Below are 25,894 nucleotides of genomic sequence, written 5' to 3' on the forward strand. Positions count from 1 at the left end.
ACCACATTTTTGACACAAATGTCTGAAAAATGTTTAACCCCTTAGATAAAAGTAAACCTATACATGTTTGGTATCTACGAATTTGTACCGACTTGAGGCATCACAATGACACATCCGTTTTACCATGTAATGAACACGGTGAATAACGTACCCTAAAAACTATCGTGCAATTGCACATTTTTTTTGCGATTTTTCCACTCTTGGAATTTTTTTGCCGTTTCCAGTACATAATATGGTAAAACTCAAGATTTAATTTAAAAGTACAACTCGTCCCGCAATAAAAACATGCCTTTATATGGCAAGATTAAAGGAAAAATAAAAAAGTGACGGCGGAAGAAGGGGAGCAAAAAACAAAAAAAAATGGAAAATCGCCCGGTCATGAATGGGTTAATTAGAAAATCTATGAATATAACCTTGTCGGGAACTCTAAGTTAACCTTTGTTTGGTATCATGAAAAAAAAAAAAGAAATCACTAGTGGTACCAATCATCTGCATGGGGTCAAATTGACCCCATTGTACCAGACAAGGGTTAATGGAGAGGAGGTGGATTCTTGCATTCAGGACCCTGGAGAGCAGCCTCATAGCGCATCACTGATGCTGGAGGACTCCGCATGCTCTTGTATTACATGAACATCCCATTGTGTAATGCTTCATTTTGCCTGTTGGTGGTGCTGCAGGGAAATTGAATACATTTTGCATTCATTAATATCAACAAAAATATGGAGTCAAAATCCATAGTAAATAACATTGAATTTTTATTGATGCAAAAATATATTTTTTATAAAAAAAATTTTAAATATAAAAACTGATATTACATGCAAGGGAGAGACAAAAAGGTGGCTCTCGTATACTCAAAGACATAGTAAGGTGGGGTTAAAAATAAGCTTGGACAAAATAATTTATTGCATATACTGTATATACCTATGTTATTGCACTCAACACAAATTTAATATAGACTCCAATTTAGAGAATAAATAACATTGCAAAAAGCACAAATTGCAGGTGAAAGCAGGAAAAAAGGTAAAATCAACATTGCTGTGCACATTGCGTGAACAAATAGTGCCTGATAATAGTAGGTCAATAACATCAAAAGAAAAAAATGACAAGCACTATAGATGAATGCAGGTATGACAACCACAGTGGATTAATACACAGCCTGCAATATATGCAAAGGACACAAGATGGCTCATCCGCACAACAGACATTAATGGATTAGGTAGGCTAGGTGAAAAGAAAGATTTTCGGCTTACCCGTGTCACCCTGTCCTAAGATACCACCGGCCCCGACGCGCGTATCGCCTTGGGTTTCCTCGGTGGGCCATAAAGTTATGTGTTGTGAATGTCATCTGTGTGGGTGCGGTTTTGAAGCTCCCTCTGGTGGCCAGGAATGGTAGTGAAGCTGAGTCTGAGTCTGTGACTCAGACAGGTGTCGACGTTAATTGTGAATTAAGGAAGTCCTATTGCAGAGAAGCATAGTGTATATAGGAGTGCACTTTTTGACTTGCTGACACCGGTGATAGATGAATTTTCCTCAGTCTCTGAACCTGGCTTAGAGTTCTGTCCTTCCTGGTTTTGCTGTGCAAGACTTCTGCAGATAAGTTTTCAAGCTTTTGCTTTGCTTCCTTATTTACACCTTAGGTTGTTTGTTTTTCTTTTTGTTTTCAATCTCTTTTCAAACAGGTGAAGATTTGCTTTTCTAGTTTGGTGAGCATGGGGGTTCCCCCTTTGCTAGCTCTTCTGCAAGAAAAGGGAGATTCTCCCTGTCAAACTTGATTATTTTCACTTTTGTATTTTTTTGTGTTTTTTGGTATTTTGTGTCTCCCATTATGTACAAGAGTACCTGATATAGTGGGGGTGAGGTCGTTCGACCTCCAGGGCCATTTTTACTATCAGGAGATTGGTATTTTTCTGCAGGGTTTTTGTACTGACTGCAATCAGTTTCCTTTTCTTTCCTTTGTATCTAGGTAGTTGGGCCTCGCCTTTGCTAAATCTATTTTTCCTATCTGTGTATCGTGTTTTTCTAAATCATCGTAATCTTTATATGTTGGGGGCTTGCTACTCCTTTGGGAACTTCTCTGAGGCAAGGTACATTTCCTCATTTCTATCTGTGAGGTGTAGCTAGTTTCTCCGGCTGTGACGTGGCGTCTAGGTGTGTTTAGAAATGCTACTTGTAGTGTGGTTTGATAGTTAAGGGATTGCGGTCAGCTCAGGTTCCAACTACTCTTGTTTTTCTACTAATGGGATTTACCAGATCATAACAGTTATGTAGGGACATATTATCTTGACAAGGAGCATGGAATCTTCCAATTAAAAATGTATTTATACATTTTAAAGAGGAATAACAGAGGAACAGCAGAAGATGGGGAGACACAATTGTTTACTAAACAGACAAGTCAGGAGAGAGGTCAGGTTCTCTTTATCTGACAGATCTTATGTAAAGGGAACCAGTCTACTACTGCAGGTTTGGCTCCAATAAACCATCAGCATGTTGTTATACAGGTGGGGAAGGAGTGTTTCAAACTTGTCCATGTCAAATATGTCTGCTAAATGGTTCATACTTTACCTGAATGAGTCCAGCAGCAGTGGGTGCATGCGCAATGCGCAGATGCCGCTGAGGAGGGTTTACCTTTTTCTTCCTAATGGTTCGCTCACTTCTCAATATAAAAAAATCGGTCTGATTTTCATCCCAAAAAGTTGGATGAGTGAAATCCATTTGACATTCCGTATGTCGTGCGAATGTGCAGGTTTTTTCTCCGCAACTATTCTTCTACAATCATTTACTGAAGCATTCACTGTGTTCTATGCTGCAGAATGTTATGTATCTGTAAAAAACGGATGGCATATGGATGGTCCATGTGCCATCCATTTTTTTTTTCGCACCCATAGACTTGTATTGGCGAGTCTCAGACGTTTTGCATGCTGCAATTTTTTCGTCAAGCCGAATGCAGCTGAAGAATTTTTATTAGATTGCACTCAGCTTATTTATACTTAAAGAGGACTAATCACCAGGATTTTCGTATATAAGCTAAAGCCAGTGCTATACTGGCACTCTCAGGCTGAGTCTATACATACCTTTAGTGGTCAGCTCAAATGTTTAGGTTTTGAAATCCGAAAAAGTAAAATGTATAAAATCACCAGCTTGAGTGACAGCAGCTGCCGGTCAGCTGATAGTTGGGGGGAATTCGTAGTTATCTCCTCCGCCTGTTAGAATTAGCATAAGTATTATACAATGGATTCACTTTTTCACTAGCAGGACCTGTGCTGAGGTCATACCCATGTGACCAGAAGGGGCGGGGCCTCAGCCAACAGAAAAATGTTGCTTCCTGGTATCAACTTTGTTGGCTGAGGCCCCACCCCTTCTGGTCACATGGGTATGACCTCACCACAGGTCCTGCAAGTCAAAAATTAAATCGATTGTATAAAACTTATGCTAATTCTAACAGGGGGAGGGGATAATTATGAATACCCCCAGATATTATCTGATTCACAGCTGCTGTCACTCAAGAATATGCTGATTTTATAAACTTTACTTCTTTGGATTTCAAAACCTAAACATCCGAGCTGACCACTACAGGTATGTATAGACTCAGCCTGATAGTGCCAGTATAGCACTGGCTTTGTTATATACAAAAATCCTGGTGATTGGTTCCCTTTCAGAGCGAGGTTTTACATGGGCATGTTTTAAATACTGAATCCCATCTGGCATGGTGGTGGTTCAGTGGCCCCAAACCTTTTGACCGGTTCCCTTTAAAAAGAATCTGTCAGGTGATTTTGTAGTACAATACTAATGTTATCTTTAAATATGGCTTACAGAGACCTTTTAGGGTCAGTAAGTTTTATTGCTTTACCTTATCCTGTTATCTTGTTGTAAGCTCCATAGAATTCAGTATCTAATCAAGTGTATGTAAATACAATTTCCATACTCATACCTCCCAGTGCATTCACTATCACTCCTGAGCGGTGGGAGGGAGTATGGGGGGGCAGCAGTGCAAATTCAGTTCAGGTATACTAATACCATTCATTAGTGTTAACAGAATTCATTTAATACCATTAATTTATTAATACCAGTTTGGATTCACTAATACCAGAACCGAGAGATGAGCGGGAGAGCAATTTGTATTTACATAGACTTGACTAGTTACTATGTCACACTGAATTCTATGGAGCTTACAACAAGATACCAGGATAACGTAGAGCAATAAAACTTACTGATCCTGAAAGTTCTCCTTAAGCCCTTTTTAAAGATAACATTAGTATTGTACTAGAAAATAACCTGACAGAATTCCCTTTAAGTAATATATCTTACTACCACAGGGGATGTCAGCCATTACTCTCACTCACTAAATGGCACCTAACCAGCAGAAAAGTCATAATTCATAGATCAGAGTGGGTTCCCAATGCTAGACTCTCAGTAATATCCAGAATCTGGGATTTGTATGTCCAGTTCTCTTCACTCGTAAATCTGCGTCCAGGAGGAGCTTACGGAGGGACGGTTCACACATGTGCCCTTTCACTTCATTAGAAGCCTATATGTCACACTTTTCTCTGCCTGAAAGTTTTTGACAGGTTCAGGTCACACCCTTTAACCAGGCTTATTTTTTTGGCACACGAGGGGTTACTTTCCGTTTTTGTTGCAGCAGCAGACTCTGCTAAGGTACTCAGCTGATGTCCACTTCCAGCCTGGATAAATCCCCCAGTTTCCAGCAAGGGGTGCCAGTTATTCAGAATCATTCTGGAGTGGACTTGGAGGTGGACGATCGTGTTTCTTGCTGCTGCTGTGGTTTGTGCTTTTGTTGTTGTGTGTGGAAGTGTTACCCTGGTGTTGGTACTTTTCCTTTTCCCTTCCTAGTAGCTTTACATCCCTGTGTGTTTTCCCTCTAGTGTGTGAGTTATTACCCCCTTCTCTTGTTCGTTTAGGAGGGTTTTTTTGGGGTTCTCTTGTCCTGGTCTGTCCCTTTGGGTGGTGGGTAAGGAGGGGACTTTACCATCAGAGCTAGGACAGGAGTCAGGGCCAGGACGGGGGCCCGGACCTCCCTACCTTCAAGAGTACCTCCAGGTGAGCGCAGGGTCCCCAGTCTTAGGGCCAGTGGAAGTCACCCTGTGTTCCCGGGGCATCTCTTGACAGTATGGCATGTGTCTCCCATTCTGGCAATTGGGGGACCCACATAGGTGATAATTTATTAACCCACAATACTCCTTTAATGGCACATCTGCCTTATAATACCATAATATCTGCCATATATCTTTATATAGCTGCCACTCAGAAGTCTAGAAGAGCTGGGTCAAACCCCCTGTGGTTTGCTGACATGGCAGCCACAAGACTTTCCCAGAAACAGAATAAGCCATAACACCGCAGACGACCAAAGGACCTGTATTTACCGGCGATTCTTTCCGATTTCACAGTTAAGATGTCTTTATATCTGAAGGACTTTGTATGAGAAGCTATTTATGGTCTTATATTTCTCATTGATCATATTTAGAATATTGCATGGAAAATTCAATCCTACTGACGAACAAAAATTCCCCGTATTTATGAGAGAATCAAATTTCAATGCGACAAGAAAACTAAATCAAATCAGCATGCTGAAAATATACTGATATAATAGAGAACGGGGATCGGAAAACTGCCGCATAGGGAAATAAAAAAAAATCAAGGGGTAATAGGATTATTAGACATTCTGGATTTTTAACCGTCAAATAAAATTATATAAATATATTTTAAACAAAATGTGTCATTGGAAAATGACCTGCTGTTTACATCAGAGTTTTGTGTTCCATGTATATATATATATATGTATGTTTAATACAGTACATCACAATGTATTAAAAAAACTGATTAGTAACCTTGCAGTTCTCCCAATGGTGACTGGATATATTTTATACTTCCTGCCCTTTCAGGAAAAGTTTTCAGCAGTTTCATTATTATCAGAGACAGGATTATTGATTGATTGGTCCTGGTTCGTGGATTACGTCGGAGCTTCGTGGGAACATTTTTTTTAATTAATTGGTAAACAAGGGAAACTATATTTTCCTGTGTGTTTTTTTAACTTTACGCTTACTGGGTTAGTAATGGGAATGTCTAATAGACGCCTTTCCATTACTAACCCTTGGGCTTGATGCCAGCTGGCAATTCACAGCTGACATAAACCCCATTAATCTATTACCTTGATTCCCAGGGCATTGGGGCAATCAGAATTGGAGCATTTAATGTGATGCGCCACTTCTAGGGAAACTACAAGCTGATATATTTAGGCTGGGAAAGGCCAAATAACCATGGACCTTCCCAACCTAATACTTCCAACCCCCAGCTGTCTGCTTTAACTTGACTGGTTATCAAAAATGGGGGACCCCATGCTTTTTCTTTTTAGTTATCTATTTTTTTTACTTCCAAGCACATGTGTCCGGGCGTCTTCCCCTTCCTTTTTCCAACCTCTCAACCCCTGGGCTTGATGCCAGCTGTCAATCCATAGCTAACATCAACCCCATTAACCTATTACCTTGACTGCCACCACACCAAGACAATCGGGAAGAACCAGGGCAAAGCCACAGAACTTGAGCATCTAATGGGATGCTCCTCTTCTGGGGCAGCTGCGGGATGATATTTTTAGGCTGGGAAGGGCAAAATAACCATGGATCTTCCCAGACTGATAATTTCAGCCCCCAGCTGTCTTCTTTACCTTGGCTGGTTATCAAAAATGGTGGGAACCGATGCTTTTTCCTTTTAATTATTTTTTTTTTTTTTACTTCTCAGCAGCAACCTTAGATGCATCCAGACGTCCTTCCCCATGCATTTTTTTCGACCTGCCGAGCCTTCTAGCAGGGTGTTCCTCATAGACTTCCATTATACTTGTTACTAGCATCAAGCTGGTCTGAGCATTGGCCCCACTCGACTTGAGTAACGAGCACTCAAGCAAAGGGAACCTGTCAGGCTACTCATGCTGCCCAAACCTCTGGCAGCATGAATGGCAGCCTGGCTGCAGGATTGCTTACATAGGGAGTGACCTGTCAATCACCTGCAACAACCCTTGGAAAAGCTCAGTACAGATCTTCAAAGCTTAATATCAAAATATTCCTGCATGTAAGGATCTGATTCATATTGGCCGCGGTTTGGGCAGCATGACAGGTTCCCTTTAAGAGATACCGGTAATCTGAACTATTGTAGAAAGCCAGAATTCTATTATTTGAAAATCGAATTGATGCCAAATTTTGGACCTTAGTGAACTGTCAGTGTTTTTTAAATATAATATGACCTCTGACCTCATTATTTAAAGGGGCTTGCCTAATTTGGACAACTGACCCTTTGAATGTTCCTCCATCTACCTCCATCGAGTTTTACGGTATACTTTTGCTATATTTTGGCTGCTTCACTTCTTTATAATACATCAGCCATCTTAGAACAAACTTTATCATCGTAAATGTGAGGCTTCAAAGAAGAATAATGTCCAGCGATTCATCACGCCATTATAGAGAACTTGCCAGCGCTCAGTCATCTGTTACATCTCTCTGCCGGTCACTCAATACTGGATCAATACTGTATTTGCTCTGACATAGGAGTAATCAATTAGACAGGGGATATTAATTAGCAGCTATCACATTACTAAAGGAATTAAACACATGAGTCTTTTCTTCCAGGAAAGGACAAGTGTCAGAAGCAATTTATTTCCACTTCATTTTACACTGTAACGCTGGCTCATCTGTGAAGGTTTCAGGCAGTGATGGGTTATAACAGGGGAGATTGTATACTATGCTGTAGAGGGCAATGTAGGCTGTAGCCTCCTGCATTATGCAGGAGGAGTGGGCGGAGCATGACATCAAAGAGACGGTGTCACGATCCGCCTCCTTATACCCTGAACTTTGTATACCATAGTATATTCATTTTGCCCCAAGCTATGGTATTATGAAAATTTGTTGAAGGATTGTGAACGCTTCTGAATTGTCCATATTTTTGCACCAACTGGACCCTAAACAACAACATATTGTGCCCAAATGGAGGGAATCCAAAAGGATTGATCAACTAAAAAGGATTATTTCAAGAGCAAGATGTAAAATAGTTCATGAGATGGTAAAGGAACCTAAGGTAACCTCCAAGCAACTAAAGGCCTCTCTAACATTATCTAATATTAGTGTCACATGGGGTTTGGCTTATAATTTGCCGGGTGTCATGACGGCATCAGACGCTGTTCACACGACAGCCTCTAAAGGCCCTGTCACACAGAGTTTAAATCTGCGGCAGATCTGTGGTTGCAGTGAAATTGTGGACAATCAGTGCCAGGTTTGTGGCTGTGCACAAATGGAACAATATGTCCATGATTTCACTGCAACCACAGATCTGCCAAAGATTTATCTCAGTGTGTGACGGGCCTTAAGATTCTACACTGTAGTTTCTCTGGTGCTTCTGAGTTTCACACACAGGTTCAGGCATCGACCAGCTGTGTGTTCATTTGTGATCAGACTGGCAGGAGTTAATTTCTACTTGCCTGCTGCTTACTTCTGGGATCACATGTTGTGGGAAGGCCTATCACAGCTACTTCCCGCCTTTTTAGGATGGAGGAATCTGTCTTCCCATGCCGGCAATAGCTTTAGCTACATCGGTGTGTGTGCTGTGCTGTTGTATCCCAGTCCTTCTGTTGATTGCAGTGCTTTGTGTGTGTAGTTGTTGTGGAGTTCTCTCGACGTCTCATTGTTTCCCCCTGCTCTTATTTTCCTCCTTATCATTTGTTGTCTAATACCTCTGTGTGAGCATGCTGAGTGATAGTTTTGGTTACCCCTGTCAGTCCATATCTTGGGGTTCTACCACTCCTGTTACAGGTCTCCGCTGGGGTGAGAGAGGGTATTAGATCAGGGCTGTACAGGAGCAGGGCAATGAAGGCGGCCCAGACATCATCACTATCAGCTGTATCTCTGAGATCAGGGACAGCTAGGGCCCCCCTAGCCTGAGGGCCAGTTTATAAGTCCCCATTACACCCCGTGTCAGTTAGTGTTCATGAGTTACTATTAGGAAAATACTAAACAATAATATGCATGGCAGTATTATGACTGAACCCTAACACTAATAAAAGACTTATGCACATCCGACCTTTCTAAGGTGAAACACAGGAACAAAAAGAGGACAGTTGCACTCTGCAGTACTAAGATATGTGGAATAATGAGTATGGGAATATAGGGGAACACTATTCTCCTTATGGGGACTTTGCAAGCCAGTCTGGCTGCTTTCAAGTTAGGGGACTTATAGCTGCCATGCCCCTCTGCAAAATATTCAAATTGTCTCTCCAGGACTAGAGACAAACTCTAGCGCAGCGCTATGGGAATATAGACATGCATTAATGCTATGAAAAAAATGTAAAAATTGAGATACTTCGCACACAAAATGGCCAGTTTTATGTGAGCCCAACAGCCAACAGCAAGAAACCTAACACTTTCATGGGGATGGACAAACCAGAGGAGATGTAAAAACAGAAATCCACAGATCCAAAAACAGGCTAGTACTTGCCCTAGATCTGACCGTTATTTGTCCCTGCCTGACAGCTCAGATTGGCATCCTAAAATCACATAATGGCGCCCCCACTCGTCGAAGGCTGACCCTAAGGGCGGCTTTGCACACTACGACATCGCAGGTGTGATGTTGGTGGGTTCAAATCGAGAGTGACGCACATCCGGCGTCACTTGCGATGTCGTAGTGTGTAAATCCTAGATGATACGATGAATGAGCGCAAAAGCGTCGTTACCGTATCATTGGTGCAGGCTCCGACATTTCCATAATGCCGGTGCCGCGACAGGTACGATATTGTTCCGCGTTCCTGCGTCAGCACACATCGCTGTGTGTGAAGCCGCAGGAGCGAGGAACATCTCCTTACCTCCCGCCAGCGGCTATACGGAAGGAAGGAGGTGGGCGGGATGTTTACATCCTGTTCATCTCCGCTCCTCCGCCGCCATTGGCCGCCTGCTGTGTGACGTCGCTGTGACGCCGAACGACCCGCCCCCTTAGGAAGGAGGCGGGTCGCCGGCCAGAGCGACAGTCACAGGACAGGTGAGTGCATGTGAAGCTGGCGTAGTGATAATTATCGCTACGCCAGCTATCACAAGATATCGTACCTGCGACAGGGGCGGGGACTATTGCGTGCGACATCGCAGCATCGGCTTGCGATGTCGCAACGTGCAAAGCCCGCCTAAGTGTCCTTAACTGCATCCTAAGCTATAAACCAAGTGTAAGACAAAAACAGCAATGTACATAAATGAAGAGCACTTAAGGCAGTAGGTGAGACATAGGCAGAGGAACGTGCAAACACAGTCGTACAGGAATGATGGAATACAAGAAACCAAAAAGAATAATAGAATACATTGAAACCCTCCCAAACCTAAATGAAACAAAATAGGAGATAACTAGGAAGGGATTTACACAAAGAAACTGCAGGGAACAGCAATAGCAATGTCTCAGAAAGAAAACCTTATCCTTTCGACTTCATGCTATTTGGCAGTCAGCTCTTGACTGCCTAATTGCAGGGAGACAGCTGTCAATCAGCATGATGCCAGTAGTCACGCCCCATCAACAGAGCAGCCCAGAAGAAAAAGAGCTGCTCTGTTGACATGGAGTAGCTGAAACGCCAGCAGAAGCAGTCAGTGACAGCTCTGAGCCAGCACCGAAAACAGGCAGGTAGTTGCCTCTGTTAGCAACTACCTGCCTTTTAGTTTTTAGGTACATAGTAAAAAAAAAAATCCTGTATAACTTTTTTAAGTCAAGCAGACTAGAAGCCATTTTTGAAGAACAGCTCCTTATCTTGGCTCATAAAGTTGAAAAACTCCATATGTTCTGATAGGGCATAAAGACTGGGGTTTGTATTCATGAAACATCCCACTTAAAACAATTTTCAAATATTGGATATTTGAAGTATCATGGGGTATGGAATGACAGAACCGGGGCTTCTAGGCTGCCCTTAGACTTGAGATCCTGCACTGTCCCTCATCTCAGAGGTAGACTTGATGGTAACCAGGTCTGAGCCCCTACCATGACCCTGACTCCTAGGAGGGAGACATCTGCACATGGCAATTAGCAACCTGAGCTCCTAGTTCCTAGTCACCTGTCTGCAGGAATTAACTCCTGCAGCGCTGAAGACCAGTGAACTTGAATCAGCCAATGCCTGACTCTGGCTGAACAACTCTGAAGAATCAGGTTGCTTGCCAGATTCTGTATTTCAAATACTGAATATTTGGAGTGTCACAGGGCATGAAATGACAGAACAGGGGCAGCTAAGCTGGCCCGCAGACAAGAGACTCTGCGCTATCCCTTATGTCAGAGGTAAGCTTGATGGTAGCCAGGTTTGAGCCCCTACCATGACACTGACTCCTAGGAGGGAGACAGCTGCACATAGCAATTAGCAACTTGAGCTCCTAGTTCCTGCTTACCAGTCTGTAGAAATTAACTCCTACAGAGCTGAAGACCAGTGAACCTGAATTAGCCAACGCCCGGTTCTGGCTGAACAGCTTTAAAGAATCAGGTTGCCAGCCAGATTCTGTAATTCAAATATTGAATATTTGGAGTGTCACAGGATCACAGGGTTTGAAATGACAGAACAGGGGCTCCTAGGCTGGCCCTCAAACTCGAGACTCTGCGCTGTCCTTTATCCCAGAGGTAGGTTTGATGGTAGCCAGGTCTGAGCCCCCACCGTGACCATGCCGCCAAATGTGTGTAAAGCTGAACATCGCATGATATGGAGTTAATAGTACAGGGGCCCTCACGCTGGAGGACCAGGAATGTCTATAAGAGCATATTGGTTTCAATAGACGCCATGCAATACTTAATTCTTCCTGTGGGGGAGCTGTAAAGGAATTACACACTTACAGGTGTATTAATGCAAATTATACAGGGTCCTTGATTAATTTTGTATTAAAAAGTTGCTGAAATGCAAAATTGATGTTTTTTTTCTTTGTTTTTTTTATGTTAACAAACAGATGTAAAACATGATTTAAGCCGTGAATGGTGAAGGTCCAAGGTTACAATATTTATTCACCACAATAGCCTGTACTTTACTCCAGTCGCATACTGTACCGTGCAGCTGACCTTCTCTACGCCCGCGGTCCCCATGGGCCCCGATTGCATTGCAGAGGTCAGACACACAAAGGCTGGGTAGTAAAAGTGCTAAAAAAAAATCCAAATGGGAATTGAAAAGAAAGAGAGAGAGAAATAGCAAATGTGTTCATGCCGCAAATGTCTTCTCAGTAACAAATGATGATGTCTATTGAAATGAGTAAAGTCAAATGGTATTAACTCCAACTTCTTCCTTCCAGTCTTCGTGTGGGGGTCACCTTGCTATCCTGAGACTTATAGCGTTCACCATTATACTGTTGAGATTAATAAGGCCTGGGCCGCTATTTTTACAAGTTGAGGTGACACCGCGTACAGCTGGATCCGGGATGATGTCTTCATTTATTACCATGTTTTACAAATCAGTCAGATCGCACAATAGATGCTTGGGAGGCATTCATTGGGGATCTGATTAAATATTCACAATAAAAATGGAGAAATATACATCATCTTAGGTCCATGAAGGTTAGAAAGCAATCGGCGACATGTAATTATCCATAAAACCTAAAACATTCAATTTTTCATACAAGTCACGCACAATACAGATGTTCTATATTCTGCTGTAACTTTTTGGCTTTGCTGTGTAGACTGGGATAGAGTCAACAGAGTCATGTCATTATCAAAACCTGTGCGTAGAAGACACATGGAGTATTATATTCATAAATGTACACTACATACATAAATATAAAACAGAATATCATAATGTTATACACAAATGGTGTGATTGAGAACACCAGGTATCACTCAACAGACCTGCAGATATCAAATACCCCTAGGTAACCCTATGCCATTGAATCAACTGCCAGAATAGCATCCATGGTTCAGTTCCTAAAGCTCTAGAGGAAAAGGCTACAAGTGTAGCAATAAATGGGCAGCAACACAATGCAGATGTTCTATATTCTGCTGTAACTTTTTGGCTTTGCTGTGTAGACTGGGATAGAGTCAACAGAGTCATGTCATTATCAAAAAATGTGCGTAGAAGACACATGGAGTATTATATTCATAAATGTACACTACATACATAAATATAAAACAGAGTATCATAATGTTATACACAAATGGTGTGATTGAGAACACCAGGTATCACCCAACAGACCTGCAGATATCAGCTGCCCTTAGATAACCCTATGCCAGTGAATCAATTGACAAAATATCATCCATGATTCAGTTCCTAAAGCTCTAGGGGAAAAGACTACAAATGTAGCAATAAATAGGCAGTAACACAATGCAGATGTTCTATATTCTGCATGTGACTTTTTGGCTTTGCTGTGTAGACTGGAATGAGTCAACAGAGTCATGTCAATATCAAAACCTGTGCACAGAACATACATGGAATACTATTGTCATGATTCCTCTGTGCAGAGCATCTTGCAGACTAGAAGATGCTCTGCTGCGTTTTCCTGATTTACATTCCTGACAGTTACACGATTCCTCTGTGCAGAGCATCTTGCCTTTAGACATGCTCTGCTGTGCATTCCTGAGTTACTGAGCTAGCAGCTTGTTTGACAGCTCAGGATTCCATGTTGGTGTTGATTACCCAGATGTTCCACCTTTCTGGTAATTGCTCAGGCTTCTTACTGAGCATACTCACCCAGAACCTTGCCAGTTGTACTTTATGGTTCTGCAGTTGTGCTGTTGGCTTGTGTCTCTGTTAGTGTTCTGATCTTTGTTCTCTGACCCAGGACTGTTATTTGACAGTCTCTGCCCACTCCCTGTTCCAGTCGTAACTTCCTGCCTATTGCCCTCGAACAGTTACTTGACCACATCTCTGTTTTCTCCCTGAACCTACTACGTGCTCTCCTGGATTTCTGACTATCGGATATTGACCTGAATACGCCTCTGTTTACTTCTTGTGCTCATACATGTCCTCCTGTTACTAGACCCCAGCTTTCCTGACTACTCTTCCATCCATTCTGCTCTAAGTAGTGACAGCATCACAACTATATTCATAAACGTACACTACATAAATAAATATAAAACAGAATATCATCATGTTATACACAAATGGTGTGATCGGAGAACCCCTTGTATCACCCACCAGACTTGCAGATATCAACTACCCCTAGGTAACCATATGCCAGTGAATCAACTGCTAGAATAGCATCCATGGTTCAGATCCTAAAGCTCTAGAGGAAAAGACTACAAGTGTAGCAATAAATGGGCAGTAACACAATACATATGTTCTATATTGTACATGTGACTTTTTTGCTGTGCTGTGTAGACTGGGATAGAGTCAGCAGAGTCATGTCATTATCAAAATCTGTGCATAGAACACACATGGAGTATTATATTCATAAACGTACACTAAATACATAAATATAAAACAGAATATTATCATGTTATACACAAATGGTGTGATCGGAGACCCCCAAGTATCACCCACCAGACCTGCAGATATCAACTACCCCTAAGTAACCCTTTGTCAGGGAATCAATTGCCAGAATAACATCTATGATTCCGTTCCTAAAACTGTAGGGGAAAAGGCTACAAGTGTAGCAATAAATGGGCAGCAACACAATACAGATGTTCTATATTCTGCATGTGACTTTTTGGCTTTGCTGTGTAGACTGTGACAGAGTAATCAGTCATGTCATTGAAATTATTATACTTCAAGGGGGTGTAAAGAAATTCTTTGAAATATAAAATAAAATATACAAAAGGCAGGGAACATACTAAAATAGGTTATGCAGATTGTAGTTACTAGTCTTTGCAGTAGTCACTCTGCTCAGCAGGAAATGCCTTGCTATATTCACCCCTTGAGACTTTGCGGCAAAGGGATTTTGGTTGATCATGGAGTTGCTGTTGGCTAGCGGAACAATTAGCCAGCATATAAAAAACAAGCCGAGGGACACAACCAAGTCAGAGCCAGAGAGATGGGACCAAGGACAAAATCCGGTAATAATAGGGTATCATTATGGGATTGAACAGTGCACCCTGATTGGTCACCGAATGTGCTCAGCTACTTGATCTGCTTACCAGCCCCAGCCATTCGCTAGACAGCAAGACCTCTTTAATATATATTAAAATAGACGTGATGTCTAAGCAGTTTTGCCTGGGCAGCTGGGCACATTGGCGTACACAGACATAAAAGGGTCCCTGTGCAAGAACAATATATGGGCCCTTTGCAGCCCAAGAGCTCTGAAAAATGCAACATTTCACTTGCTTTGGAGGTAGCAATGGACCCCCAAGCTCTCGGGCCCCTGTGTGGCTGCAGAGGCTTCACCAATGATATGGCCGCCCCTGACCAGAAAGAACCCATTTCCCTGATATTTAGGGTTGTAACGACTTACGCTATGTGTCCCTTACAAATTATATTTTCAAATTGGCCTGATACTTTAACATCCACCATTTTTCATATAGTTCTAAAAATATCCTATAAATACATGTTTAATACCATTTGTGAAGGTGCTTTTAATGGCCAATAGGGGGTGCTGAGGAGTTATTGAAAAATAGAACTTTATGGGATCTGTATCAATCTATATGCAGAGAGCTCCCCCTAGTGGTGGCTGAGGAAAGCCACTGATAGTGCCACAGTAAATGGGAAACAGATGAGACTGTATGCACAATGTCTCATAAAAGCAAAAAAAAAAAGAGGATTTAATAAGAGCATCAGCAATTGGGTCCTATAAATATTGATTATTAAAGGTGATACTTTAGAAATAAGGTTCCAAATATTACTATAATACAGCGAGATTTAAAGTGGGGCCACTAGTGGGAAAATGAAGGGATTATGATGCCATCTTTATGCCTAGAATCTAACTTTCCGGTAAATATTTATGTGAAATTACAATTTTAGAAGGATTTGACTCCATATCTGCAGCAATCTCAGGGTGGGTTCCCTTTTTTTGCATCCAATCTCATTAAAACGACATATAATAGAATGGTTTTAATATTTTATAACATATAACATCGAACAGCGGAATGTAAGAAAAGCAAAATCAGATGTAAAGTATTGTATTTCATAAAATTACAAAATGACCCATGATTCTAAGCAGAGGCTACGGAAAATCTCTTTGGAAGAAAAGGAGACATTTAAATGTTATTTTTAGCCTTGCAGAGCCCTCTAGTGGTCATCCTGAAAAGTGCGCGATTGCGGAGACGACGGCGTGTAAAGGATTGGAAGATGACTTGCACCTCTTTGAAGACCTTGCGGTTAGGATAAAGTATGTTGCCAGGTGATTCATTGTTTATTACACAGCACTGATGCCTTATCTTTTGTACTATGCTGTGATTTCATGATTTATATGATTCATTGTAATCCGTTTCATGTGAATATAATGGGAGAAAAGGCAACAATTCGCAGACACCTGGGTAGAGAAAGGTTTAAAAGGAGTCAGGTCCTGATGCTGCTGTCGCTGCTGCTGCTGCTGTTGTTGCTGTTGCTGCTGTTGTTGCTGTTGCTGCTGCTGCTCCTGCGGGGAGTTCTGGGAGCAAAGTGTCACTATTCCTCTGTGCAGAGCATCTTGTCTTTGGAGATGCTCTGCTGCGATTTCCTAAGTTAGCTAGCAGTTTGATTGAAAGCACTGGATTCCATGTTGGTGCTGATTACTCAGGTGTTCCTGCTCCTTGATAATTGCTCAGGCTTCTTTACTGAGCATGCTCGCTCAGAACATTGCCAGTTGTATTCTCTGGTTTTGCAGTTGTGCTGTTGTCTTGTGTCTTTGCTAGTATTCTGATTTTTGTTCTCTGACTGTTATTTGACTTCTCTCTGTCCGCTACCTGTTCCTTTTGGGACCGCCTGCTCTTTTGACCTTGGACCGTTACCTGACCACGTCTGTTTTCTCCCTGAACTTACTACATGCTCTCCTGGATATCTGACCCTTGGATATTGGCCTGACTACGACTCTGTTTTCTCCTTGGACTGATACGTGTCCTCCTGTTAACAGACCCCAGCTTTCCTGACTACGTTTCTGACCACACTCCCCGTAAGTGGTGGCTATATCACACAAAGAAAAACTTTGTTAGTAAAGTCTTAGTGAATGGTAGCCAGTGCCACACCTGTTACATGCTGGTTGGAGAACACAAGTTCCAGTGCCTACTGGGCTGCAGAAAAATGCATAGCTAAACACAATATCATAGTTTGACATCAGAGCATAGTTAGGTGTTATGTGCTCCATGGACAATGCTACCGCGTGTGCATCTTGTGACATGTATTTATGCCTTGAACAACCAGTTGAGGGTGGAAATATCTGCGCTCGATGTCAGCGAGATGAGTGAACTTGTTCGAAAAAGGTTTGCAAATCTCAAATTCAGCATGAGTCTTGAGCATTCGGATTCCCAAACACTTTTCTCAAAATTGGTAAAATTCATCATTTGTTTGGTAACTGTTCGCATTTCCACTATTGCAGACACCATCCACTTCCAGCCCCATCACAGCCATGGCTGTGTATCAAAATATGAGGGACCATATGCAGCTTTTTTTAAAAAAAACTAAATAAATATTTTTTAAAAAAAATGGTGTGCGATCCCCCAATTTTGATATTCAGCCAAGATAAGCAGACAGCTGTGAGCTGGTATTCTCAGGCTGGGGAGGCCCATTGTTATTGGGGCCTCCCAGCCTAAGAAATACAGCCCACAGCTGCTCCAGAATATGTGCTGTTTGCATATAGTAACATTGTTTACAACCCGCACCTGCTTGCCACTTAGATCATGCTGTTAAAATGTGACAGTGGGATCGCGCTGTTCTTCGCTGCCATCAGCAGCCCTGTGATGCAATCACGGGGCAATTCTCTTGCATACGAGAATCAAAGCACAAGTGTGGAGAAGATGAAGAACATAATTTCTCCATCTTCTCCTTTGTCTGTCCGTGTAAATCAGACTGTCACTTGGATGACATCCGAGTGCAGTACAATGTTTTGCACACACCCATAGACTTATACGCTATCAATTGCAGCATGTAGCAAGTCTTTGTTTCTCATGTCAAATTGGCATAAGGAAAAAAGCAATGGATAACACTGCCACATAGTATAACACTGTAGCAAGCGCTATCCAATAAAACATGCGGAAGCACTTGTCCAAGGTATACACTGATGCGAGCGAGCCCTTAAATGAAGAGTGACTTAAGACAAATCAACAAGTGCTACCCACTTAAGTTTTTTCACTGTTTCCATAGACAAAGGTGATCATTTTCTGGTTGGTGGGGGTTTGAGCACTAGGGTCCCATCAAAGAAAGGTCACCTTGCCGCGGTAGATGAGCACAAAAGAATTGGCCAAATTTTGAGAAAAGAACCTTTTTCAAGTATATTCTATATAGCATTGATATAGTTTAAATTTCATAGATTCTGTGTTTGCATATGTCTTGGCACTTGCACTTGTATCTCTTTGTTTGTGTTTCATGTGATATATCTGAGTTGGAACTATTTTGATTAGTAACTTTAAAAAATTATGTATCATGCAAACACCCTAACTGGTCTGTTCAAGTTCATACAGAGTGGTTAATAATTAAAGACAACCTGTCACTTGCCAATAATATTTAATTTTGTTACCTGGTGTAAATACCGCTGTTCTCCTGAATCTGGCGATGTTTTTCTTCTGTTCCTGCGCCTCTCCCTTCCTGAGATTTGGCCTCTTCTTCCCTGTATATAAATCTAGTCATTTTAGCCAATTGGGATTTGTCATTAACTCCTCATGGGCGTGTTCTCAAGGACCACTCCCAGTTGGATAAAAGATAAGATTTAGATACAGAGAATAATTGCCCATATCTTGTGAACGCAGAGGCACAGGAACAAAAGAAAAACATTGCCGGATTCAGGAGAACAGAGACAGTTACACCAGGTAATAAAATACATATTTATGGTGAGTGGTAGGTGCTCTTTAAAGGGGTTCTCTGGCCTCTACACAAAATTTAAAATAAATAAAATCAATGTTACTCAATTGCTGTAACCCTCATAGATCCAGTGTAGGCCGGGAAGTAATAATGTCTTGTTCTCTGGTCAACTGACAATGCCACTGCTCTCCTAATTAAAGATGATCTGCCACTTGCCAATAATATTGAATTTTGTAACCTGGTGTAAATTCCACTGTTCTCCTGAATCCAGCGTTGTTATCCGTTTGTTCCTGTGCCTTTCTGTTCCTGAGATACGGCCTCTTCTTCCCTGTATATAAATCTAGTCATTTTAGCCAAGTGGGATTTATCATTAACTCCTTGTGGGTGTGTTCTCAAGGACCACTCCCAGTTGGATAAAAGATTAGATTTGCATACAGAAAAGAATTGGCCATATCTCGTGAACGCAGAGGCACAGGAACAAAAGAAAAACATCTCACCATTCAGGAGAACAGAGACATTTACACCAGGTAACAAAATTAAATATTATTGGCAAGTGACAGTTCATCTTTAATTATTAATCACCCTATATGAACTTGAACAGATCAGTTAAAGTATTTGCATTATAAGTAATAATTTTTTTAAAGTTCCTAATCAAAGTAGTCCCAACTCAGATATAAATTTATGGCAATTGATAGGTCCTCTTTAAAGGGGTTCTCTGGCCTCTACACAAAATTTAAAGGCATTAAGGATGGTGTTAATAATAAAATCAATGTTACTCAATTGCTGTAACTCCCATAGATCCCGTAAAGGCCAGAAAGTAATAATGTCTCGTTCTCTGGTCACCTGACCTTTAAGGTTTGTAATTGACTGCAGTGGTCAAGTGACTTGAAACATCAGATGTGCATCCAGTTACCTAACCGCTGCAGCTAATCATAAGACTGAGTGGTCAAGTGACTAAAGAACAAGAAGTAATTGACTCCAGAGCAGTTTGCGTAGGATCTGTGGGGGTAAAAGCAGGTGAGAATGCCTCATTTTATTTTTTTACACCATCCCTACCTGCCTATAAATTTTGCGTAGTGGTCGGACAATCCCTATTATCAGAATTTGACTACAATATAGAAGAATGGAAGATCTCTCTTGAAAGCAAGTCTCCTCAACACATAGTTCACCAAGGTTTTCATGTCACGCTAGGTTCGGGGAAGTACCAAGCGCAAGGCGAAAGGAAAGGAAAGGAAGGTAAATCTTCTGTCTAGGGAGAGGGAAGAGGTGACCCCTAACCGAACCCACTGCTGGTCCCTGGGGTCCCTTACCACCCTAGATAGGTTCTTCACCTATGCGCCGAGCTGGATACCTGACCCTAGGTATCCTTAGTGCTGGTCCCTGGGGGTCCCTCACCACCCTAGATAGGTTCTGCACCTATGCGCCGAGCTGGATACCTGACCCTAGGTATCCCTAGTGCTGGACCCTAAATAGGGAATGGGTGGGAAAAATGCTTCATCAAACCCAATAAACTAAAGCAGACACGAGGAGGACACACAGAGGGGAAAGCATGAACTACTTATCATTGGATGACTCAGCTGGAAGTTCAGTAGAGCTTTCAGCTACGACACCACAGAGGAGTACAAGCCACCTGCTTGCAACCTAGTCTTGAAAGAACTGAAAATATCACCAGCATCTGCCCAAAGGAAGGGGTATATAAGCACAAAGGGAATACTGATAATCAACAGCTTGGTGGAAGGCGAGCTCCTGCTGGGTGGAAGGTGAGCTCCTGCTGGGTGGAAGGCAAGGTGAGCTCCTGCTGGGTGGAAGGTGAGCTCCTGCTGGGTGGAAGGTGAGCTCCTGCTGGGTGGAAGGCGAGCTCCTGCTGGGTTGAAGGCGAGCTCCTGCTGGGTGGAAGGCGAGCTCCTGCTGGGTGGAAGGCGAGCTCCTGCTGGGTGGAAGGCGAGCTCCTGCTGGGTGGAAGGCGAGCTCCTGCTGGGTGGAAGGCGAGCTCCTGCTGGGTGGAAGGCGAGCTCCTGCTGGGTGGAAGGCGAGCTCCTGCTGGGTGGAAGGCGAGCTCCTGCTGGGTCCAAAAGGGGGAGAGATGAATCCAGCAGGAAAGCTACCTATACCAATGAATACTGACAGCAGGAACAATGGAAAGTCAGGGAGCATTCTGTGCAGCCAAACGCTGTGACCTTCTATGGCCAGAAACCACGTGACTGACTCGTGACATTTCATTGCCAAAAAGCAGAGCCCCCTGTAGCTGGGGGGCACATTTAAAGGGGCAGGAAATAAAAGGGTATAGCCAGTAGCAAAATGGGCACTAAACAAATTGTGCTACTTTCCCAAAAGATGATTTCAAAAAGTTGGTGAATCCAAGTAAAACCCTATGGCAAATTATACGATTAGCGAAGCTTATTTTCTGCAACGTTTTGCTGGAAAACCTTCATTGCATCATCTGATTGTGCAGTGAAAAACCCAGTGAAGGGAATGGGCTAAATTTAATACCGCCATCGTCCTCACTGATTCACATGCATTATGCTAAGTCATTTCCCATCTGGGAGCAGAGTCTAGTACAGTATGTAGCTGAGATCATTACAGTGTACAAAATTATACTAAATAATTCAGCTCCGGGCTCCATTTTACTACAGCGGTGGAGTCGCGGCTACAAAATAAAACTGAATAAACAGGTAAAGGTTGACAAGGAAAATACAATGTGGATTCTGAATCTCTGCGGAAAGATTAGAGGAGAAAAAAAAAAGAAATGAAAAACATAAAACAAAATGATGAACGGGAAAGTACCGATCCCACACGGAACAGAAAAAAAAAACCCGCAGGATTTACGAGAAATTAAAGGAACCTTCCACTTGAGGCCGGATATCAGGGCCATGAATTAGCAATGGCTAAGAGATAGGACAGGATATTAATTGGCGGGTGATGAGCGGAACGTTTCCTACCTGTTTGCCCTCGGGAGTTAAGGCTTGAGGCTGACAACATTTTACAGCACACCATGAAGACGTAGGCCAAGATGAGCCAGTGAGTCAGGAGCATTGAATTGGCATTGAATCTCATCCTAATGGAGAAAAATACAAGATAATGTCATTGTCACACATACACTGAAAGCAGAACCTAGGAACTGGATCAAAAGTGCAACTAGAAATTAAGGGGCGTCCCAAAAAATTCAGTGCTCCATATTCATGACAGTACCTTTGTAGCAATGAGTATAGAGGTTTAGTCACTAAATGCATCACTCCAATCAGATCCAATTTTTCTAACATAAAGGAATTCACATAGAATCATAGAATGGTAGAGTTGGAAGGGACCTCAAGGGCCATCGGGTCCAACCTCCTGCGAGTGCAGGTTTTCCTAAATCATCCCAGTTATATATTTATCCAGTTGCCACGTGAAGATTTCCATTGATGGAAAGCTCTACATCTCCCGTGGTAGCCTGTTCCACTCCCTGACTGCCCTCACTACCTCCTGTGGTCGCCTGTTCCACTCTCTGACTGCCCTCACTACCTCCTATGGTAGCATGTTCCACTCCCTGACTGCCCTCACTGCCTCCTGTGGTCGCCTGTTCCACTCCCTGACTGCCCTCACTACCTCCTATGGTAGCATGTTCCACTCCCTCACTGCCCTCACTACCTCCTGTGGTTGCCTGTTCCACTCCGACTGCCCTCACTACCTCCAGTGGTCCCCTGTTCCACTCCCTGACTGCCCTCACTACCTCCTGTGGTGCCTGTTCCACTCCCTGACTGCCCTCACTGCCTCCCGTGGTCGCCTGTTCCACTCCCTGACTGCCCTCACTGCCTCCCGTGGTCGCCTGTTCCACTCCCTGACTGCCCTCACTACCTCCCGTGGTTGCCTGTTCCACTCCCTGACTGCCCTCACTACCTCTTGTGGTCGCCTGTTCCACTCCCTGACTGCCCTCACTACCTCCTGTGGTTGCCTGTTCCACTCCCTGACTGCCCTCACTACCTCTTGTGGTCGCCTGTTCCACTCCCTGACTGCCCTCACTACCTCTTGTGGTCGCCTGTTCCACTCCCTGACTGCCCTCACTGTCAAAGTTTTTCCTAATGTCTAATCTGAATCTCCTTCAAGTTTCATCCCATTGCTTCTTGTACTTCTTTGTGCTATTGAGAATAGGGCCGCTCCCTCTGCACTGTAACCTTTCAGATATTTGTAGACCGCTATTAAGTCTCCTCTCAGCCTTCTCTTTTTCAAACTAAACATCCCTAGGTTTTTTACCCGTTCTTCCTATGACATAGTTTGCAGACCTTCTACAATCTTGGTTGCTCTTCTCTGGACTTGCTCCAATATATCGATGTCTTTCTTGATTTGGGGCGCCCAGAATTGTACACAGTATTCCAGGTGGGGTCTGATCAGGGCAGAGTATCGGGGAATAATTACCTCTCTTGATCTAGATTCAATGCTTGTCTTCATACATCCCAGAATTTTGTTGACCTTTTTATCTGCAGCACCGCATTGTTGAACCCCAAGAAGAAAGAATTACAAACTCCACCAAGCCTTAGCTTCGGAAGAAATAGACTAAAAATGAGTTACTCAACTTCCAAATTGTACCTCTAGAGCAGATAACTTTGCTCCACAATTCACAAAAACTATTTACTTGGTTACAGAAGAAGACCTAGAAGTGTCATGGGGCACTGAGATTGGCAACTCTTAATCCAGCTTCCACGGCTTTGATGGATAGGCTTAGCATTGGCCACTATCTCTACCAGATTGTATGGGTTACGCTTACCTTCACCCTTTAACCCCAGTATCAGGTTATAGAGTTAAGGGGACTTTACACGCTACAATATCGTTAATGTTTTATCGTTGGGGTCACGTTGTTAGTGACGCACATCCGGCGTCATTAACGATATCGCAGCGTGTGACCAGCGACCTTAGGCGACCTCAAAAATGGTGAAAATCGTTCACCATGGAGAGGTCATCCCAAACTCAAAAATCGGTAAGGGTTGTTTACCCATGTTGTTCATCGCTCATGCGCCAGCCATCATAGCTATGTGTGACACCGCAGGAGCGAGGAACGTCTCCTTACCTTCATCCACCGGCAATGCAGAAGGAAGGAGGTGGGCGGGATGTTGCGTCCCGCTCATCTCCACCCCTCCGCTTTGATTGGCCGGCCGCTTAGTGACGTCGCGGTGACGCCGAACGTCCCTCCCCCTTGAGGGAGGGATTGTTTGGCAGTCACAGCGACGACGACGACCAAGTATGTGTGACGCTGCCGTAGCGATAATGTTCGCTGCAGCAGCGATCACACGATATAGCATGTGCGACGGGGGTGGGTACTTACACGCTCGATATCGCTAGAAATTGCTAGCGATATCGTAGCGTGTAAAGCCCGCTTTACACAGGGGCACATGGGTTGTATCTACTGAATAGCTGCTGGCTGGTGGAGCAGGCTGGAAGAGCATGGTCATGAAGATGAGCTTAAACCAGGAGGTCAGGGACAGGAACAGATTTTTCCCCCAAAAAAATAGCCTAAATATGGATCAAGGTTAAGGAGACTGAACAGGAGGTGAAAAAATAGGATTGAACCAGAGCAAGTATAAAATATATCTTAAGCGGGCTTTTCACGCTACGACACCGCTAATGCAAAGTCGTTGGGGTCACGGATTTTGTGACGCACATCCGGCCACATTAGCGATGCCGTTGCATGTGACACCTATGAGCGATTTTGCATCGTCGCAAAAACGTGGGGGTCCATTGGGGGTCCATTCTCGAATATCGTTGGGGCTGCAGGTACGAAGTAGTTTGTCGCTCCTGCGGCAGCACACATTGCTCCGTGTGACGCTGCAGGAACGAGGAACCTCTCCTTACCTGCCGCCGGCCCCAGTGCGGAATGAAGGAGGTGGGCGGGATGTTACGTCCTGCTCATCTCCGCCCCTCCACTTCTATTGGGTGGCCGCTCAGTGACGTCGCTGTGACGCCGCACGGACCGCCCCCTTAGAAAGGAGGTGGTTCGCTGGTCACAGCGACGTCGCAGGGAAGGTAAGGGGTACTTTGCACACTACGACATCGAAAGCCGATGCTGCGATGCCGAGCGCAATAGTCCCCCCCCCCCCCGTCGCAGCAGCGATATGTAGTGATAGCTAGCGTAGCGAAAAGTATCGGTACGCCAGCTTCGCATACACTCACCTTGCCCTGCGATGTTGCTCTGGCCGGCGACCCGCCTCCTTATTAAGGAGGTGGGTTGTGCGGCGTCATAGCGATGTCACAGCAGGCGGCCAATAGGAGCGGAGGGGCGGAGATGAGCGGGATGTAAACATCCCGCCCACCTTCTTCCTTCCGCATATCCAACGGGAGCCGCGGTGACACCAGTAGGAGATGTTCCTCGCTCCTGCGACTTCACACACAGCGATGTGTGCTGCCGCAGGAGCGAAGAACAACATCTGACCGTCGCGTCGCCATAATTATGGTTTTCGCCGACGCTGCACCGATCATACGATTACGACGCTTTTGCGCTTGTTAGGCCTAAGCCATACGGCGAGAAAATCGGTGCGAGTGGAGTGCGATAAAACATCGCATTCCCTTTGGACCAATTCTAGCCTGTGTCAGCGCACATGAGTGATTATTTTCTCAGCCCTAATCGGACCGAGAAAACAATCGCAGCATGCTACAACTGTAAGCTGAGTCTTTCTCTCGCACCCATTCAAGTGAATGGAGCGAGAGAAAAATCGCACTGCACTCGCGGTACACCGGTGTACTGCCAGTGCAGTGCGAGAATGGCAATAGCCAACTACGGAGGAGAGAGGGAGAGAAATCCCTCCCGCCCCTCCTCCGTGCCAGCCCGCCCCCCGCAGCTGAGGTCTGCTCACATGATCGGAGCTCAGATGTAGGCACACTCGTATGACACTCGGCTCCTGCTGTGCTGCCAGCGCGAGCCGAGTCTCATGCGAGCATTGCACTAGTGCCCAGTGTGGCCCCAGCCTTAATCGTATCAGCTAGGCTTTACACACTACGATGTCAAGAGCGACGCAGGAAGTGCGTCACTTTCGACATGACCCCACCGACATCGCACCTGCGATGTCGTAGTATGCAAAGTAC

General features: G+C 43.8%; 1 protein-coding gene across 1 annotated transcript in view; it reads right to left on the reverse strand.

Moving 5' to 3' along the window:
- The window catches only part of TAFA4 (TAFA chemokine like family member 4), a 327,199-nt gene that overhangs the window by 197,548 nt on the left and 103,757 nt on the right, over window positions 1–25,894 (reverse strand). Inside the window, exon 3 of the mRNA XM_075321396.1 lies at window positions 21,784–21,899. Coding sequence (XP_075177511.1) covers window positions 21,784–21,899 — 116 coding nt within the window. The remainder of the gene's footprint in view (window positions 1–21,783; window positions 21,900–25,894) is intronic.

Source organism: Anomaloglossus baeobatrachus, chromosome 8, assembly GCF_048569485.1.
Source record: "Anomaloglossus baeobatrachus isolate aAnoBae1 chromosome 8, aAnoBae1.hap1, whole genome shotgun sequence".
In the NCBI taxonomy this organism is placed as follows: Eukaryota; Metazoa; Chordata; class Amphibia; order Anura; family Aromobatidae; genus Anomaloglossus; species Anomaloglossus baeobatrachus.